At 37.9% G+C, this 15,682-nt stretch overlaps 1 protein-coding gene across 1 annotated transcript; it reads right to left on the bottom strand.

Moving 5' to 3' along the window:
• Positions 1–1,725: 1,725 nt before the first annotated feature.
• LOC143304172 (uncharacterized) lies at positions 1,726–3,773 on the bottom strand. Its single transcript, XM_076626538.1, has 2 exons — positions 3,627–3,773; positions 1,726–3,130 (listed from the first exon to the last, which is right to left on the bottom strand). Exons 1-2 carry the CDS (start codon positions 3,710–3,712, stop codon positions 1,726–1,728), a joined length of 1,491 nt encoding a protein of 496 aa, XP_076482653.1. The 5' UTR covers positions 3,713–3,773.
• Between the last annotated feature and the right edge of the window lie 11,909 nt (positions 3,774–15,682).

The following is a 15,682-nucleotide window of genomic DNA, read 5'->3' as shown; positions in this document are numbered from 1 at the left end:
ATGAAAGGAAAGCCGAAGCCCTTCCTTGGAAATTTTGGGAACATCCTCTAGTACCTTGGCCTAGATTTTATTATAGTTGTAATTGTTTAAGATTTGTAATAAGCGAGATTGGGTTCGAGGTGACAATCGGTCGCTGAACGTAGCCACGGTCACGGGATGGATGTTTTATCTAACGGAGGTCTGGAGTGGTTGTATGTGTTTTCCGAGAAGTGTGGTTGTGGCGGCATGCGGCCTCGAGAGCGGGCCGAGCCACGTGTGATGTTGCCTCGGAGGTGCCGATGCAATGGGACATACATTGTATTTAGTAACCAAAACTCCAGGCAGAAACTGCCTAGCAACGGCGTTTGGAACTCTCTCGATGCTTCCAACGAGTGTGCCTAGCAACGGCGTTTGGAACCTTCTCGATGCTTCCAAACGGGGATAGAAAACAAAATGCAATCGTACAGGGAGAAAAATCTCCACGAGGCTGGCATTCTTGCGATTGCCTTGGAGAGTGATACATCGAGCGTTTTCGAGGATCGCATTTGCGTCTAAGTTAGTTTCGCTTGGTAAGGAGTTATCCCGGTGACCGTGGATTCGTTTGAACTCAAACATTGCTAATAGTATTATTTAATTTAATTATTCGTAGATCGTATTATTCATTAGGCTTAGTGTTTGTTAGACTTATTATTAGTTGTACTTATTATTTGTTAAGCTTAGTGATAGACCTGTATATACGTGTAAATAAAATCTCGGCTTTGTGAAACGATGGCTAGTCCACATGAAGAGTCGTCGCGCGCCCAAAATTCGAATCCTGATCCGACATATATATACATGTATATCTGGTGTTTCAATTATTTCCCCTTTTGTAGTTATTCTTATTTCCCGGTTTATTTGTTTGGTTCGTAACTCGTTCAATCCGTTAGCTGGTTTCATTTATTATTTTTTTTATACTGATCGGATTTATTAGTTGCCCTCGCCTTGTTAATCCTTCCTTTAGTTTCGTAGCGCCGTGTGTTCGTTTGTGCATTCAAATCTTTATTCGCGCGTTTTGCATGGGATAGTTTTCTTGTTCTCGTTACGGCGCGTGCGGAGCGCGGGACGTGACATCCCCGCCCTTGGAGTTCAAATTTCCAAAGGAAATTTGACTGATGGTATCTCTGAGTTCGCTCAAGGCGGACGTAGATGTCGTTGGTAGTTGAGTGACTACCGGTGTTATCGATATCCCTTGAGGTTGTGCTGTTTGATCATCGATATTTCGTTTTCTTTTGAGGTATAGTAGCAGGTGGGTAACCGAGCCGCATATTGCTGCTAATAGGGCGATTCCACATCCGTAAGTTTCATGTAATTGGTATCCATGTATGGCTATATCTATTATCGTCTTGATTAGTTTAAATATTACAAGTATTCCAAATATTGCTGCACTGACGGTTCCAAATTCCATGAAACCAATCCATAAGCTTGATATGGTATTTTTTGCTATTGTCGTTAATGTGTTTTCGTCCATCATTCCCAGAATGTTTACTGTTCCAGGGACGATTGTTTTTCCTGTTTCTCCTCTGGCCAATGTGTTCAAAACTGCAGATTTTTCTGCCGGGAACATGACGTGGTCCCGAAGTGCATCAAGGTCCTTTTGGGTGTATATTCCGCTCGTGGCCAACGACGATGGTGCTGAATATTACATACATATACATATATACAATATATATATACAATATATATACAATACATATACAATATACAATATTACATATATATATACAATAATACATCCGGGCGGAGTTCCTGTGGTGCAATTGTTTCCATGGGTTTTGGTACGAATTTGTGCCAGAGTCCGTCGATATTGTATAGTGTAGGTAATACCGCGCTACATTCTCTGTGGTTTCCGTGTTGCGTTAGAATGTGTGTTTTTGGCGTTAAAAATGCGGTGCGATTCCCTTGCCAAACGGGTAGCTCCGAGTAACATTCTGTTGTATGTCGTACCTTTACTTGTACCGGAATGCATTTGACTATGTGGACTGCTTCTCCTGCGATCAGGGCCATGTGTCCTGGGGTTTTGGTTATGGTATATGCAAATTCATCGGGCAGTAAGATTGCTAAGCTTAAAGCATTCTCTATTAGTTTCTTCTGCGTGGTACATCTTTGTGTCAATATATCATGGTACAATGTTGTCATTTGTCGTTTAATATGTTTCTCTACGTAAATGAATTTTGAGTTGACGTATGCGAATATGTCCAAGTTTTCGACTGCTGTCTTTCTTTTGGAGATGAACGTATTTCCTCTTGTTGTTTCTAACAGGAACAATTTGGGATGTTCGGTGGATAGTAGGGTATATCCACACAGTGGCTGTTCTCCGGTTTTAGTCAGTGCAAATGTTACTTCCTGCGTTGTTAGTGCGTAAACTGGTTGTGCTGATTCTCTGTTGGTTTTTATTTCTTGGATCTTTGTAGCAATTCCTTCATATAGCACATCGTACTGATCAAATTTGCATGGTGAGGGTGGTTGTGGTTGCCAATAAGTGTATCCGTCTTCAGCGTCTAGACAGTTTCCTTCGCTAAAGGTACATACCGTTCCTGATTTCAGTAGAATTTTGTTCTCCTCGATCCGTACTGGCACGACTGCTGATTTTAAACTTATCCTCACTGTTGCTTGTACGACGACCTTTTCCCAGCTCCCGTATGGCTCTACATACTGTGTTCCCTGGCAGCTGCCGTCGTCTGTTAGCTTGCCGGCTAGGACAAGCGACCTTGTTTCTGTTGCATTATCCTTTAGGCCAACTATAAGGTTTTGTGGTCCGAGTGAAAACGTGCCGTCTTGGTGCATCCTTGCGCATTGTTGGGCGGTTGTTTCATGGAGGTATTCGGCGAATCCGTTATGCACTGCCGACGTGTGAGAGTGCATGCCACAGTAATATACAATTCGAGTTATTTGCACCTTGCATTGCCTTACGTTGGTAAATTCAAATTCTGAGAGTTGAAGTAATTGTATATAAATATCTTGGGTTTCAGTCAATGTAGGCTGTATGCTGCAGTCCCCGATGGAGTTTAGAGAGATAGTGGTAACATTGAGGTGGTTGCCATTGCAGTCATATCCTACCAGGCCGTGTGTTATTTTGATGAGGGTGAGTACGATGACTAGGCAGTTCATCTTCCTATCAACAATTTATTAAATCGTTTCTTATTTCTTACTCTCGGGTTTATTAGAAATAAGAATAACCTTTTATTATTATTATTAATATATAAAAAAAAAGTTTATATGTTTTTTTGTGTGTTGTTTTTTTTTTATTATTATTTTTTTTTTATTACAATTATAGCTTGTCTTTGAATATATATATATATATATATATATATATATATATATATATATATATGTGCGTGCAATGGTAAATATGACGACTTATTTTACGAGTCACTTAGATTATCAATAGATATCGCCTACTTTACAACATGCGTGTATGTATATATTGTTAAACATTAGGTGAAAGTTATATGCATAGTTATAAATGTCATTTGTTTACAGGTGGATAGCAAAAGTATTTGGTTTCGTGAGTGGCGTACAGGTGCTTTACAGTTCTACGGTACGGATTGCTATTCCTTGGACTAAAAAAAAAAATTCTTTCGATGTCTGTCAGATTTTTGTAAACGAACATGCATGGAAGGATTTTCTGCAGAGATTCAAAATGCTCTCTGGATTCCTCGTGAAACGTCTGGACAACATCTACATGTTCTTCCATCCGTCGTTCAGAGAATGGTTGATGAATTCGCCATCAGTTCTATACACACATACAAAAATAGTTAATATATATATATTATATATTTTTTTTTCTTTTTTTTTATATATATATGTTTCATTCGGACCTGTTCCTTGTAAGAATACTGTATCTCTGTATATAATATAATATATATAATATGTTATGATTATGTTAGTTGTTATTTATTATATGTATTTTCCTTAACTCTCTCCCCTTTTTTTTGTTGTTGTTTTTTTTTTATTAGTACCTAATATTACTATTATGATGCTGTATTTCATTCTATTGGCTATTATTTGGATGTGAGCGCGACGAATTTTTCAACATGGCCGCTCGCGTGTATCTTTGGTATGGCGTTGGTTTAATGTCAACAGTAGCGTGTCGTTGAAATAGTTAATTAATTGTTAATCACTATAATTTTACTTAGTAATGTTTTTGTAATATTGTTTTGTGTTTCATGATATTGTGTGTGTCAATACCGTGTGCTACCTTAATGTGATAGCATGGATTGTATTGTTATCGAATTTCGATAGTCATTGTTTTGATTATACGTGACTTGCATTTATATAAGTCTTGTTTAATTTAGTTAATGTTTTTTGTGTATTGTGTTACCAGATATTTTGTGTAGCGTAACTTTATTCTTTTGCACCGAGTTCAGTCATGTTGTTAATATTTAGTTAGTCTATCTTGATTAATTTCTAACCTACTTCTGTGTTTATTGACCTTTCTCATTCTTTTCTATTAATTTATTATTGCTTGTACTTGCTATTTGCTATTATTTTGTGTATGATATGAATTAGTTTCTTTATTAGTGATTAAAATCTATTTGTTAGATTAACATTGTCTGTAATTCTTCAGATTCTACTCTTTCGATGCTGCATCACTTACCTAGATCATTCCCACAACATCATCCGATTCTTCGATAAGCCTTGGATACTTACTACGGTTGTCTTCAATCGTCTTATATCTGTGGCTATAAAGGTACTGTTTAATTCATTTAATTTAATATGTGTATAATGCATTGTGTGTGCGACCGCTATTGTGCATTACAAAATCCACTTCTACATGTTAGATATAATAATATAACAATGCTACGTAGATTAATACATAATAAAATATCCTTTTACTTTCAATTAATCTATCTTAATTATTTTCTAACCACTTTCTATATTTATCAGCTATTTTATTTCTTCTTGTTAATCTGCGAAATCCATGCATGTACACTTCCTTGTATGGTGATTGATTGTTCACGAGGTAAGTTGCACTTTCACTGTTTTCGTTATTCGTTGAACTAGCTCGTTTCCCATTCAAACAGTAATTGGAGCACTTGTAATAAGCTTCTTTTCTTTTGAGGTTTCCGCCATCTGTGTTGTTCGATGAACAGTGCAATGCTTCCACAGTATTGTTATAACATTTAGTACTGTTGTATTTTGCATTAAGGCAATTGAAGTTAATTAGTTCATTTATTTTTCAGCTGGCTGTTGTACATGGTGTTTCGCAAACAGAGATCCATAACCTATTTTGCACGTAAACCTTCTCGTATGATGATTACTTGTTCACAAGGTAACTTTCACTTTCACTCTTTTAATTTTATTGAATCAACACGTTGTATATTCAAACAATAATTGGAGTACACATGATAATTTTCCTTTTTTTTTCTTTTTTAGGTTTTCCCTATCTGTATTATTCCACGAACAGTGTCACACTTCCTTTTGATTTATCCACAATATAGTTATAACACTTAGTAACCTCGTATTTTGCACTGAGACAATTGAGACTAATTTATTCACTTATTTTAGGTAGCTGTCGTACATTATGTTCCACGAACAACGATCCATAACCTATACTTGCACGTACACTTTCTTGTATGTTGATCACTTGTTCACAAGGTAACTTTCACTTTCACTAGTTAATTGTTCATTGAGTTAACACGTTTTATATTTAAGCAATAATTGAAACACATATAATAATTTTCCCTTTTTCCTTTTAGGTGTTCGATATCTGTATTATTCGACAAACAGCACTACAACATACACTACTGCACTACGTTGCCCACTGAAATCACTTTATTCATTGTTTATTTCGATTATGCGCTAGTTTTAGCTTGTTTAAGTGCACTGTTCGCGGAATCCCTTTTACTTCAATCTTGACGTTTTGGTTCTGCAGGATTTCTAGCACTTTATATGGTCCAGTATATTGATCGGAGAATTTTCCTTTACTGGGTTCTTTTAGTAAATATATCGAATCTCCTACTTTAAAATCCTGCGGGTTGATTCGTCGGTCGTAATATTCTTTTGATCTTAGTTTGGATTTTATTAAATTTTCTCTTGCCATTCGTTGTACGGTGTTAATTTTATCGAACAGGTCTTCGAGATATTCTGCGTATGTTGGTTCCATGTTCTCTTCGATTATTACTTCACCAGTAGGTTCTCTGGCTAAATGTCCAAAAACTAATTCGTGCTGGGAGAATTTCGTTCCTTCGTGTACAGAGGTATTATAAGAAAACATAGCTAATTCTACCCATTCGTCCCAATTTCTGGAATTTTCAATGTATAATTTGAGATATTCAATCAGTACGTGGTGAGATCTTTCGATTGAACCGTTACTTTGTGGATGATATGCCGTCGTGGTGTATTGTTTGATGCGGAATCTCTTTGCTACTTTCTTCATTAGTGAGGATGTAAAGTTCGTTCCTTGATCAGTGAGAATAGCTCTCGGTGATCCGAAACGACAAATAAATCGCTTTACAAAAGCGTCCGCTATCTCGGCTGAACAGATTCCTCCTAGTGGAATCCCAATTGAGTATTTTGTTAATAAATCTTGGATGGTTAATATATATTCATTTCCCTTTTGAGTTTTTGGTAATGGTCCTACAATATCCATACTAATTTTATCGAATGCTTTACCCGGTGTGTCTGTAAGTACCATTGGTTGTTTTGCTTTTATTCTTGTGAGTTTCTTTAATTGACATTCCTTACATGTTCTTACGTAATCTTGAATTTCCTTTTTCATATTTTCCCAATAGTAGTGTTGTCGTATTCTTTGATAAGTTTTGGTAATTCCTTTGTGTCCTGCTACGCTTGATTCATGTTTTTCTCGTATTATGTTGTTCCGCGCTTCCACAGGTGGAGTAATTACTTCTCCAGTGCAAATGGTGATGGATAAGGTTTTTTCCATAAATATTCCCTTTAATTTTCTGATTGTATATCGCCAGGGTATTTCCTCCAAGTTTCCTTTGCTAATGCTAAACGGAGTTAACTGTTTTTCATTTACTACGTCTAATAGAGATCTTAGCGAGTTTAATAAATTGTCTGGTGTTATTGGAATATTTCTATTTTCCTTTATCGGTAGGGATACAATGTATTTTCCGGAATCGTAATTCAATCTTGCTTTTTCTAACATTAAATCTTCATAACGAGGCAATTTTCCCGTTTCCTTCATTTCTAAGGCTGCTTTATCTATCGGTTTGCCGTGTATATCTATAAATACTACTTTATGGTCACTTACTCTTGCAATTGAGTCTCGGGTTTCCGAAATTTTTAGTTCCGCAATTATCGTAGGTCTCGTGTCCTTTTCTTGTTGTTGAATTAGTTCTGGAACTACAGTGGAGGTTTCTTTTTCGCTTGTCGTGTCCGTGTCTTCCTTTTCTCGATTGGTTATTTCTCTGTCTGTACTTACATTGATTTCTGTTAGTGCTTGGTCTAAATATTTTATGGGGGTTTCTTCTATTGTAAAATGTTTTCGGGTAAAACCCTTTCCTTGGTTTTTGGAATCACTGGGTTGAGGCAAGACGCGTGGTTTGGCTTCGAATACGGGAGAGTCTTCCGTTGACGTGTCTATTTCGAATCTTTTTGGGACAGGATAGCGAATCGGTGAGACTTCCTCTCTCTTTCTGATTGGTAAACATACTTCTGGAAGGTTCCTGCGTCTGCGTTTACGTTCGCTCTGCCTTCTTTGTATACAATATCAAATTCAAAGTCCGATAATTTTAATTTCCATTTCCAAATTCTGGAAGTAGGATCTTTGATAGAATGCATCCACACTAAAGGTTTATGATCGGTTACGATAGTAAACTTTCTTCCGTAAAGATACGGTCGGAAGTGCATTGCGCTGTAAACAATTGCCAGCCACTCCTTTTCTATGGTAGTGTCACGTCGATTCGGGGTAATTTCACGTTCCGCACGCAAGGTGAGAAATTCGTACTTACATTTTGATTGTTATTAGAAAATTTATTGAACACTGACACAGTAACAATACAGAATGGTCAAACAGCACAGAAAAGAATGTTCTTACAACGACTCGAGAGGTACTTTTTTATATCAAGGACCCGGCTCCTGTGGAGGGGCTATCGCTGGATGCCGGTCACATAGGGTTTCTATTACTGCTTAGCCATCATTTTGCTGACCAAGGTATGTGAGGCATAACCATCCTTTCGTTGCGTTCTCACGACCACCGTGACATTCCCCCCTCCTTAGCTTCGCTTTGCTCCGCTAAAGCGTAAGGCTCTGGTGGGGCTTCTAAGTTGAATGATCCCCTCATCTTCGTCTTCGGTGATATTTTGGAAGGTGACCGTCCTTGGTATTGTTGATGTTTGATCGATCCTGTTTACGCGAGCGGTAGGGCAGAGTATTTTGATACGTACATTTTTAGGAAATGATCGGCGTAGACATTCGAAAAGTTTACATTTGTACATTACATATATTGTTCCTAGTCCTAGGGCTATGATTCCTAATATTTGTAGTGTGGATATGCCATATTTCTTCAATGAATTTATGCGTCGCTCAAATTGCAGGGTACTGATTTGTGTTTGTAATGTGTCGAGGTTGGCTTTATATTGGTTAAAATTGTGAGTTACTTTTGGAGCTGTTTCTAATATTTTCTCTAATATTGGAACATCTGTTTCTTCGAAGCTGTATATGCTATTCTTAAATTTGGTTTCGTAAGAGATATTTTTATGTGATCCTCCTATTTTCATAATATTATGATCGTATGTGATTATGCACCCGGTTTTACTGCTAATTAAGCTTGGTTGTCTAATTTCTAGGATTTTATGTGTCTTACATAACACGTCGATTTGTACATTTTTCGCAGGAATAATAATATAATGGTTTTCCGTCTGCAAAGGTACGAACGTCAATTCTTCCAGCTTGAAGACAGCAGTCGGGCAAGTTTTGACCGTCTGTCGATTAGTAATTAATTCTGATCTGCATTCAGGTGAATTGATTCTATTGTGACTCGGTTGAGTTCTTTTACAAATGTGGATGATTGCCGTTCGTTTACAATATTTGTTTAAGTAGTGACTATCGACAAAGGTGTATTGTTCTGAGTCGGTTAGTATCAAATCAGTTTCTATTACAGGCGCAATGAATACAGAGTTTTGTTTGGAAGGTATCGGGTAAATTTTAGTTATTTTCCATTCATTGTTTTCCAAAAGCGGCACAGTTATTGTATATATAAGTTTGTTATCTCTTATCCATACCTTTAGTTTGCTTAGATCTAGAATTAGTTGAAAGTTTTGAACTGAAGGTTCGATATGGTTAGTCATAAAGTTTTGTCTCGTTATTTGGTCAAGTGTTTTTAAGAATTGTTCGGGTTCTATAACTTGTGGGTTTATGATTCCTTGTTTCCCTAACATAACAGTGTTAAAAATTTCGTCGATGTTTATATGGAGTTCTGATATGGTAGATTCGCTTTGAATTAATAGGGAGACTAATATTTCGTTTTTTTCATTGTGGTTTTCAATCTTGTGTATATCGTTGGCTAAGTTTTCAAGTTGATTTGTTTTGGTATTGTCTAGCACGCGTTTGATGAGTGCGGTTTGGTTACTAAGAATTGTTTTTATTTTATTGTTGGAATCAAATAATGTATCGATGTTCTTGTTAATGAGTTCTAAATCGTTTTCGTCGAGAGTTCCGAATAAAGTTTTGGATACTGAGCCTATGACATTGAGCAATCCGCGTTTGCTTTTATAACGCAATAATAATTTGAGTTGCCGAGTCAGGTTTTGAAGATTTCTGTACTTAAATTTTAGGCTGCTTATTTCTGGTATGTAAGCGCAAGGTGGTTTACATTGACGGTCTATTAAATCTATTACGCGTTGTAATCTATTAACTTGGTCAATTGGATCGTTAAGGCCTACTATAAGGGTGATATCTATTTGTTCGTTGTACAGATAGCAATTGTCAATGTGTTCCAGGAATATGTTGGCGTAATTCAATGGTTTTACTTCTAGATCGCTTCTAATGTACTCGAGTGTTATGATGATCCATATTATGGTCTTCTTCCTGAAAGGTAGGGTTTTAGCCTGTTACCGTGGATTCTTTGCGTGTGACCGTTGGAATATTCGATAAGATAGGTGGGTGGATTGGATGAGAGGATTTCTGCAGGTCCTAGCCATTCGTGGTCTAGCTTGTTAGTTTTGTGATCGTTATGTACCCATACTTTATCTTTTACTCGGAATATCGTCTGTGTTTTAATAATTTTTCGCATTTGATCCCTCTGGTATCGCTTTTTGTTAGATTCGGTAACTCGTCTTGCTTTAGCTGTATAGGCGTTGTGTCGATTTTTCCAGAGGTTAAACAATTGTTCTCTGGTTAGGCTAGGAGTGGTTGATATTGAGGATGGCATGTTAGCTTGTCGTCCAAATGTTAGTTCGAATGGGGTATGTCCGGTCGTCTCATGTACTGAAGTATTATATCCCATGCATATTAATTTTAAGTTTTCATCCCAGTCGTTCTGTCGGTCGGTCGTACAAGTTCGAATAAGGTCCTTTACTACGGCATGCGTTCGTTCAAGGGATCCGTTAGATTGTGGATGGAAAGAAGTGGTTTTTATGTGTCGGATTTTGAAAGCCCTTTCAAATGTGTCCATCAATTTACATACGAAATTTCGTCCCATGTCCGTCAGAATACTTTTTGGTGCGGAAAATATGTACACATAGTGATCCAAAAGTTCGTTAATGATTGAGTTGGCTGTTTGGTCTTTTAAGGGTATGAGGATGAGATATTTGGTTAATTGATCTTGGATAGACAGGATAAACTGATTGCCCCGTTTGGTTTTGGTGAGAGGTCCGAATATGTCCATTGCGATTTTGTCATTAGGATTAAGGGGTGTGTCAGTTATCATAGGTTGTTCCTTGGCCCTGATACGATTTAGCTTTTCTCGTTGGCAGGTTTCGCAGTTTTGTATGAATTCTGTAACGTCTTGTTCTAGGTTTGTCCAGTGATGGTGCTCTTGTATTCGTTTCACGGTGCGGTGTATACCTAAGTGTCCTACTAATTCGTTACGATTTTCGCGTAGTATCGTTTGTTTTTGTTCGTTATCGTAGTCTACTGGCGGATCTTGTCCAAATATTAATTTAATTTGAGGGAATCTAGTTGTTAGAAACGTTAGCATGAGTTGAATATTTACCTTTTCTAACGTGCTGAAGCTATTGTCGTTTATTCCTATTTGTAAGCGTCCGGTTCGGTGTTTAATAAAGTGTTTGGTTAATTGACGCAACCAATGCTGTTCGTTAAAGTCTCCCAGTTCGGTCTTTGTAATTTGTTTAAAGTGTGGTCTGTTAGGTTTTTGGGTTATCGGAGCTGGGGTGATATTGATTTTCCAGTCTATATACTCGTCATAATAGTCCGGGTTTTCTACATTGGGTTGGATTTCTTCATTAGTGATAGGATACAATCGGGATAGAGCATCTGCAGCTGTATTTTCTTTTCCTTTTTTGTATTCGATTTCATAATCGTACTCCTCGAGTCTCAAACGCCATCGCATGAGTCTCGATGAGGGGTCTTTAACATTCTTTAACCATTTCAAGGCTTGATGATCGCTTTGAATTTTAAATTTTCTACCAAGTAGGTATTGTCTTAGTCTTTTGATTGACCATACTATTGCTAATAACTCTTTCTCGGTTGTGGAATAATTCTTTTCAGGAGGGTTCAAAGTTCGGGATATATAACAGCATGGATGTCCGTCTTGGGAGAGTATTGCTCCTAACCCTTCGTTACTTGCGTCTGTTGTTAATGTGAATGTTTTGTCAAAGTCTGGATATTGTAGTACAGGGGCTTTGCAGAGTTTTTGTTTTAGTGTGTCAAATGCAAGTTGTTGTCTATCGGTCCAGTAGAATGGAGTGTCCTTTTTTGTGAGATCTGTCAATGGTTTTGCGATTTTAGAAAAATTACGTATAAATTTTCTATAGTATCCAACGAGTCCTAAGAATGACTTTATGTGGGTCGCGGTCTTTGGTGTTTTAAAGTCTTTCACGGCTTGAATCTTTTTGGGATTAGGTTTTACTCCTTCCTTTGTTACTACGTGTCCTAAGTATTCTAATTCCGGTTTCAAAAATTCGCATTTGTCCGGTTGTATTTTTAATCCTAAATTTTGTAGTCTGTCTAGTATAATGGCTAGATTTCGGTTATGTTCTTGGATGGTGCTCCCGAATATTATAATGTCATCCAGGTATACGAAACAGTTATTTCCTATTAACCCCCGTAGCGCGGTATCCATCATACGTTGAAACGTCGCCGGTGCGTTTTTAAGGCCGAAGGGCATGCGATTATAGTGGAAGTGACCTTGTGGGGTTGAGAATGCAGTATATTTTTTGGAATTTTGCTCCATAGGTATCTGGTGAAATCCTGACGAGAGGTCTAGGGCCGAGAAAAATTTAGCTTTGCCTAAGTGCTCGAGTATTTCGTCCGAATTTGGTAAAGGATACGCGTCTTGGTCTGTTTGCTCGTTTAATTTTCTAAAATCTATAACGATTCTCCATTTTTGTTTGCCTGATGCATCTAATTTTTTTGGAACTACCCAAATTGGTGCGTTATATGGACTGTCCGATGGTTCTATGATTTGTTTGTCTAACATGTCGTTGATTTGAGTCTCGATTTCCTTTTTATGACATTCGGGCGGTCTATAAGATTTGATGTTTATAGGTTTGTCTGTCTTGAGTGTGATTGTATGTTCTGTCAAGTTGGTACATGGTAATGAGTCTGTTTCCATATTAAAAACGTCTAAGTAATTGATGAGGATTTTCTCAAGGGGTTCTCGAAGTTCTGGATCAATATGTTTGGTACGTATTATTTGTGCGAATTTATTAGTTTGGCTTAGTTTATCGGGTTTCTCTATTTCGTTTGTAATGTGACAGATTTGCTTACCAGTGTCGATGAAACATACTGTTGTGGGCTTTCCTTCGATGTATTGGGCTGAGATTAGAGTTTCGCCTGGTCTTATCTTGCTATCGGTTTCCTGGAATGGTAATATAATTTCGTCTAAGGTTAGTTTATTGTTAGTGACGCTGTATTGATACTTTGTAAGGAATGGGAGTCCGATTATTCCATCTTCGATTAGGGGAAAGTTGTTAGGGACTACGTAGAATTGATGATTTTTCTTGAGCATGGTTAAATTGCAAATTTTGTTAGTGGTATGTTTGTCACTTCCCATTAGGAAGGTTTTTGGGTTAGAAGTTTGGACGTTTAGTGAGGCTTTTTCTTTTATAAGGTTGATTCCTGCTCCGGTATCGATGAGGAATCTGGCTCTTCCTCCGTCTCTTCGTTGCAGTACGATTGATAGTAATCTTCCGGTGGTGGTGCAGTTAACTCGAGGTAAGCTTCCTCTGGGTTCTCCGTTGTTTGGTTTACTCGAGGTGGAATCTTTCCTTGGCTGGCGAATGGAAAATTTCGAGAGTAGCATTTTTCGGCTGTGTGTCCAATTCGTAAACACTTTGGACACTTCGGTTTCATGCGGTTGTCTAATGGTCGGCTAGGTAGCTGAGCAAAAGTTTATGGCTGTGAATCGGTAGTAGTTCGCTTGGATACTAATGTAATGTTGTGAGATTGATTCTTTGGGCGGTTGGCAACACGATTTGCATCTCGTAACCATTGTTCTCTATCAGCTGCTAGTTGTTGGGCAAGGTTCAGGTTCTTTGGATCGCTAGATACCACCATCTGTCCTATCTCGTATCGTAAGTTGAGCAAATATGTTTTAAGTGCTTCGCGTTCTTCAATATCTATAGCTACGCGTCGTTCTGTTGGTGTGCGGTTTTCGTTTTGGACTGCATAATTTAATTCGTTTAGCTGTTGTCGGAATCTGGAGTTAAAAGATTGTACACTTTCTGTTGCCCCTTGTTTTAAATTCTTTAATTTGTCCCTACAGTTGCTAATAGTTGTTGGTGTTAATACGTGTTGTCTTAAGCATGAATATAAGTCTTCGAACGAGTTGATTTTTAGATATCGTATGTTTCGTTTCGCGTTGTCGGTAATCTTTTCGATCAGTATGAGATCTAATAATAGCTCTCTGTCACTTGCCTTGCACCTAGCTCTTGCTTTGCGGACCGATAAGATGAAATCTTCAACGCCTACGTCATCTTGACCACGTAGTGTCTCGACAGTTCGTATGGCCTTATCTGCCTCGAGCCCTCGATCTTCGTTGTAGTTGTTTATTGGTTTAATCGCGGCGCGGCTAGATGCGGCTCGTGGTCTTTGTGACGTGTTCGGTCCGTCAGTTTCGTCATCCGTTACGTTATCAGCAGCGGTTTCTAAATGGGCGTTTATTTGCGACTGGTCAGTCTCGGTGTCGTATTTTATTTCCATGGTTTTTGCAAGATCGCGTATTTCTTTAGAGCGATTTCTATCGCTAGTTTCCGCAAATTCTTTTATGTTTTTAATGTTTTGATCGGTGCTGTTTCTAAAGCTTCTAAACTCGTGAGTTAGGCTTTCAAATTGTTCAATCAGGGTAGCGATTAGTTCGTTTTGTTTAGCGGTACTCTTGTCAGTTTCTATTACTGCTTAGCCATCATTTTGCTGACCAAGGTATGTGAGGCATAACCATCCTTTCGTTGCGTTCTCACGACCACCGTGACAGTAGAGTAGTTTTGTTCGGCGGAATTTAATAGTCTTGAGGCATACGCAATCGGCAAATCCTTTCCGATTGGCCCTTGACTCAGTACACCGCTTATTGCATATCCTGATGCGTCTGTGGTAAGGTTAAAAGGTTTAGAAAAGTCTGGATATTGTAGAATGGGTTTCGTCATTAACGCTGTTTTTAAATTATTGAATGCATCTTCTTGATTTTCCGTCCATTTGAAGGGAGTATCTTTCTTTAATAGTTGTGTCAATGGTTTCGCGACCTTGGAGAAATCGGGTATAAATCTTCTGTAATATCCTGCTAGTCCCAGAAATTGTTTGATATTTTTCGCCTTCTTTGGTCGTGGAAATTTTGATACGGCTTCGACCTTTTTTGGATCGGGTTTCACGCCATCCTCACTAATTATATGTCCCAAATAATTCACCTCATGCCGTAAAAATTCACACTTATCGGGTTGTAATCGTAATTTGGCTGTCCTCGGTCTTTCCATTAATTTATTAAATTTAATTTCGTGTTCCTGGAGAGATCTGGAATAAATCACTATGTCATCCAGATAGACGAATAGTTCTATTCCTTGCAGACCCGATAATACCGAGTTCATTAAACGTTGAAATGTTGCTGGGGCATTTTTTAATCCAAAGGGCATTCTTTTGAATTGAAAATGTCCGTATGGTGTCGAAAATGCCGTTTTGTGGGCGTCCTCTTGCGACATACGGATCTGGTGAAAGCCTGATGCTAAGTCAAACGTGGAAAAATATTTTGCACTTCCTAATTGATCCAATATTTCTGTGATGTTGGGTAATGGGAAGGCATCGCCAATCGTTTTATCGTTCAATTTTCTATAATCGATAACTAATCTCCAGCGTTTATTTCCTTGCGAATCGGGTTTTTTGGGCACAATCCATAACGGGGAGTTATATGGAGATATTGATAGTTCCACTACGTCCGTATCTAGCAATTCTTGAATCTGTCGATTTATCTCTTCTCGATGTATTGGCGGATATCGATACTGTTTGGTATTAATTGGTATATTATCTGTGGTAATTATTCTATGTTCCAGAACTTCAGTTGCCTCCAATGTATCTCTTGGAATATGAAATC

Source organism: Bombus vancouverensis, unplaced genomic scaffold, assembly GCF_051014615.1.
Source record: "Bombus vancouverensis nearcticus unplaced genomic scaffold, iyBomVanc1_principal scaffold0025, whole genome shotgun sequence".
In the NCBI taxonomy this organism is placed as follows: Eukaryota; Metazoa; Arthropoda; class Insecta; order Hymenoptera; family Apidae; genus Bombus; species Bombus vancouverensis.
The sequence above is the reverse complement of the archived record's forward strand: the minus strand, read 5'-3'. Positions and strand labels throughout refer to the sequence as shown.

Coding starts and splice junctions, on each gene's coding strand:
- LOC143304172 (XM_076626538.1), bottom strand. CDS start 3,712: ATGGAAGAACATGTAGATGTTGTCCAGACGTTTCACGAGGAATCCAGA. Junction 3,131..3,626: donor CAGAAAATCCTTCCATGCAT/GTTCGTTTACAA, acceptor AATTGTTGATAG/GAAGATGAACTGCCTAGTCA.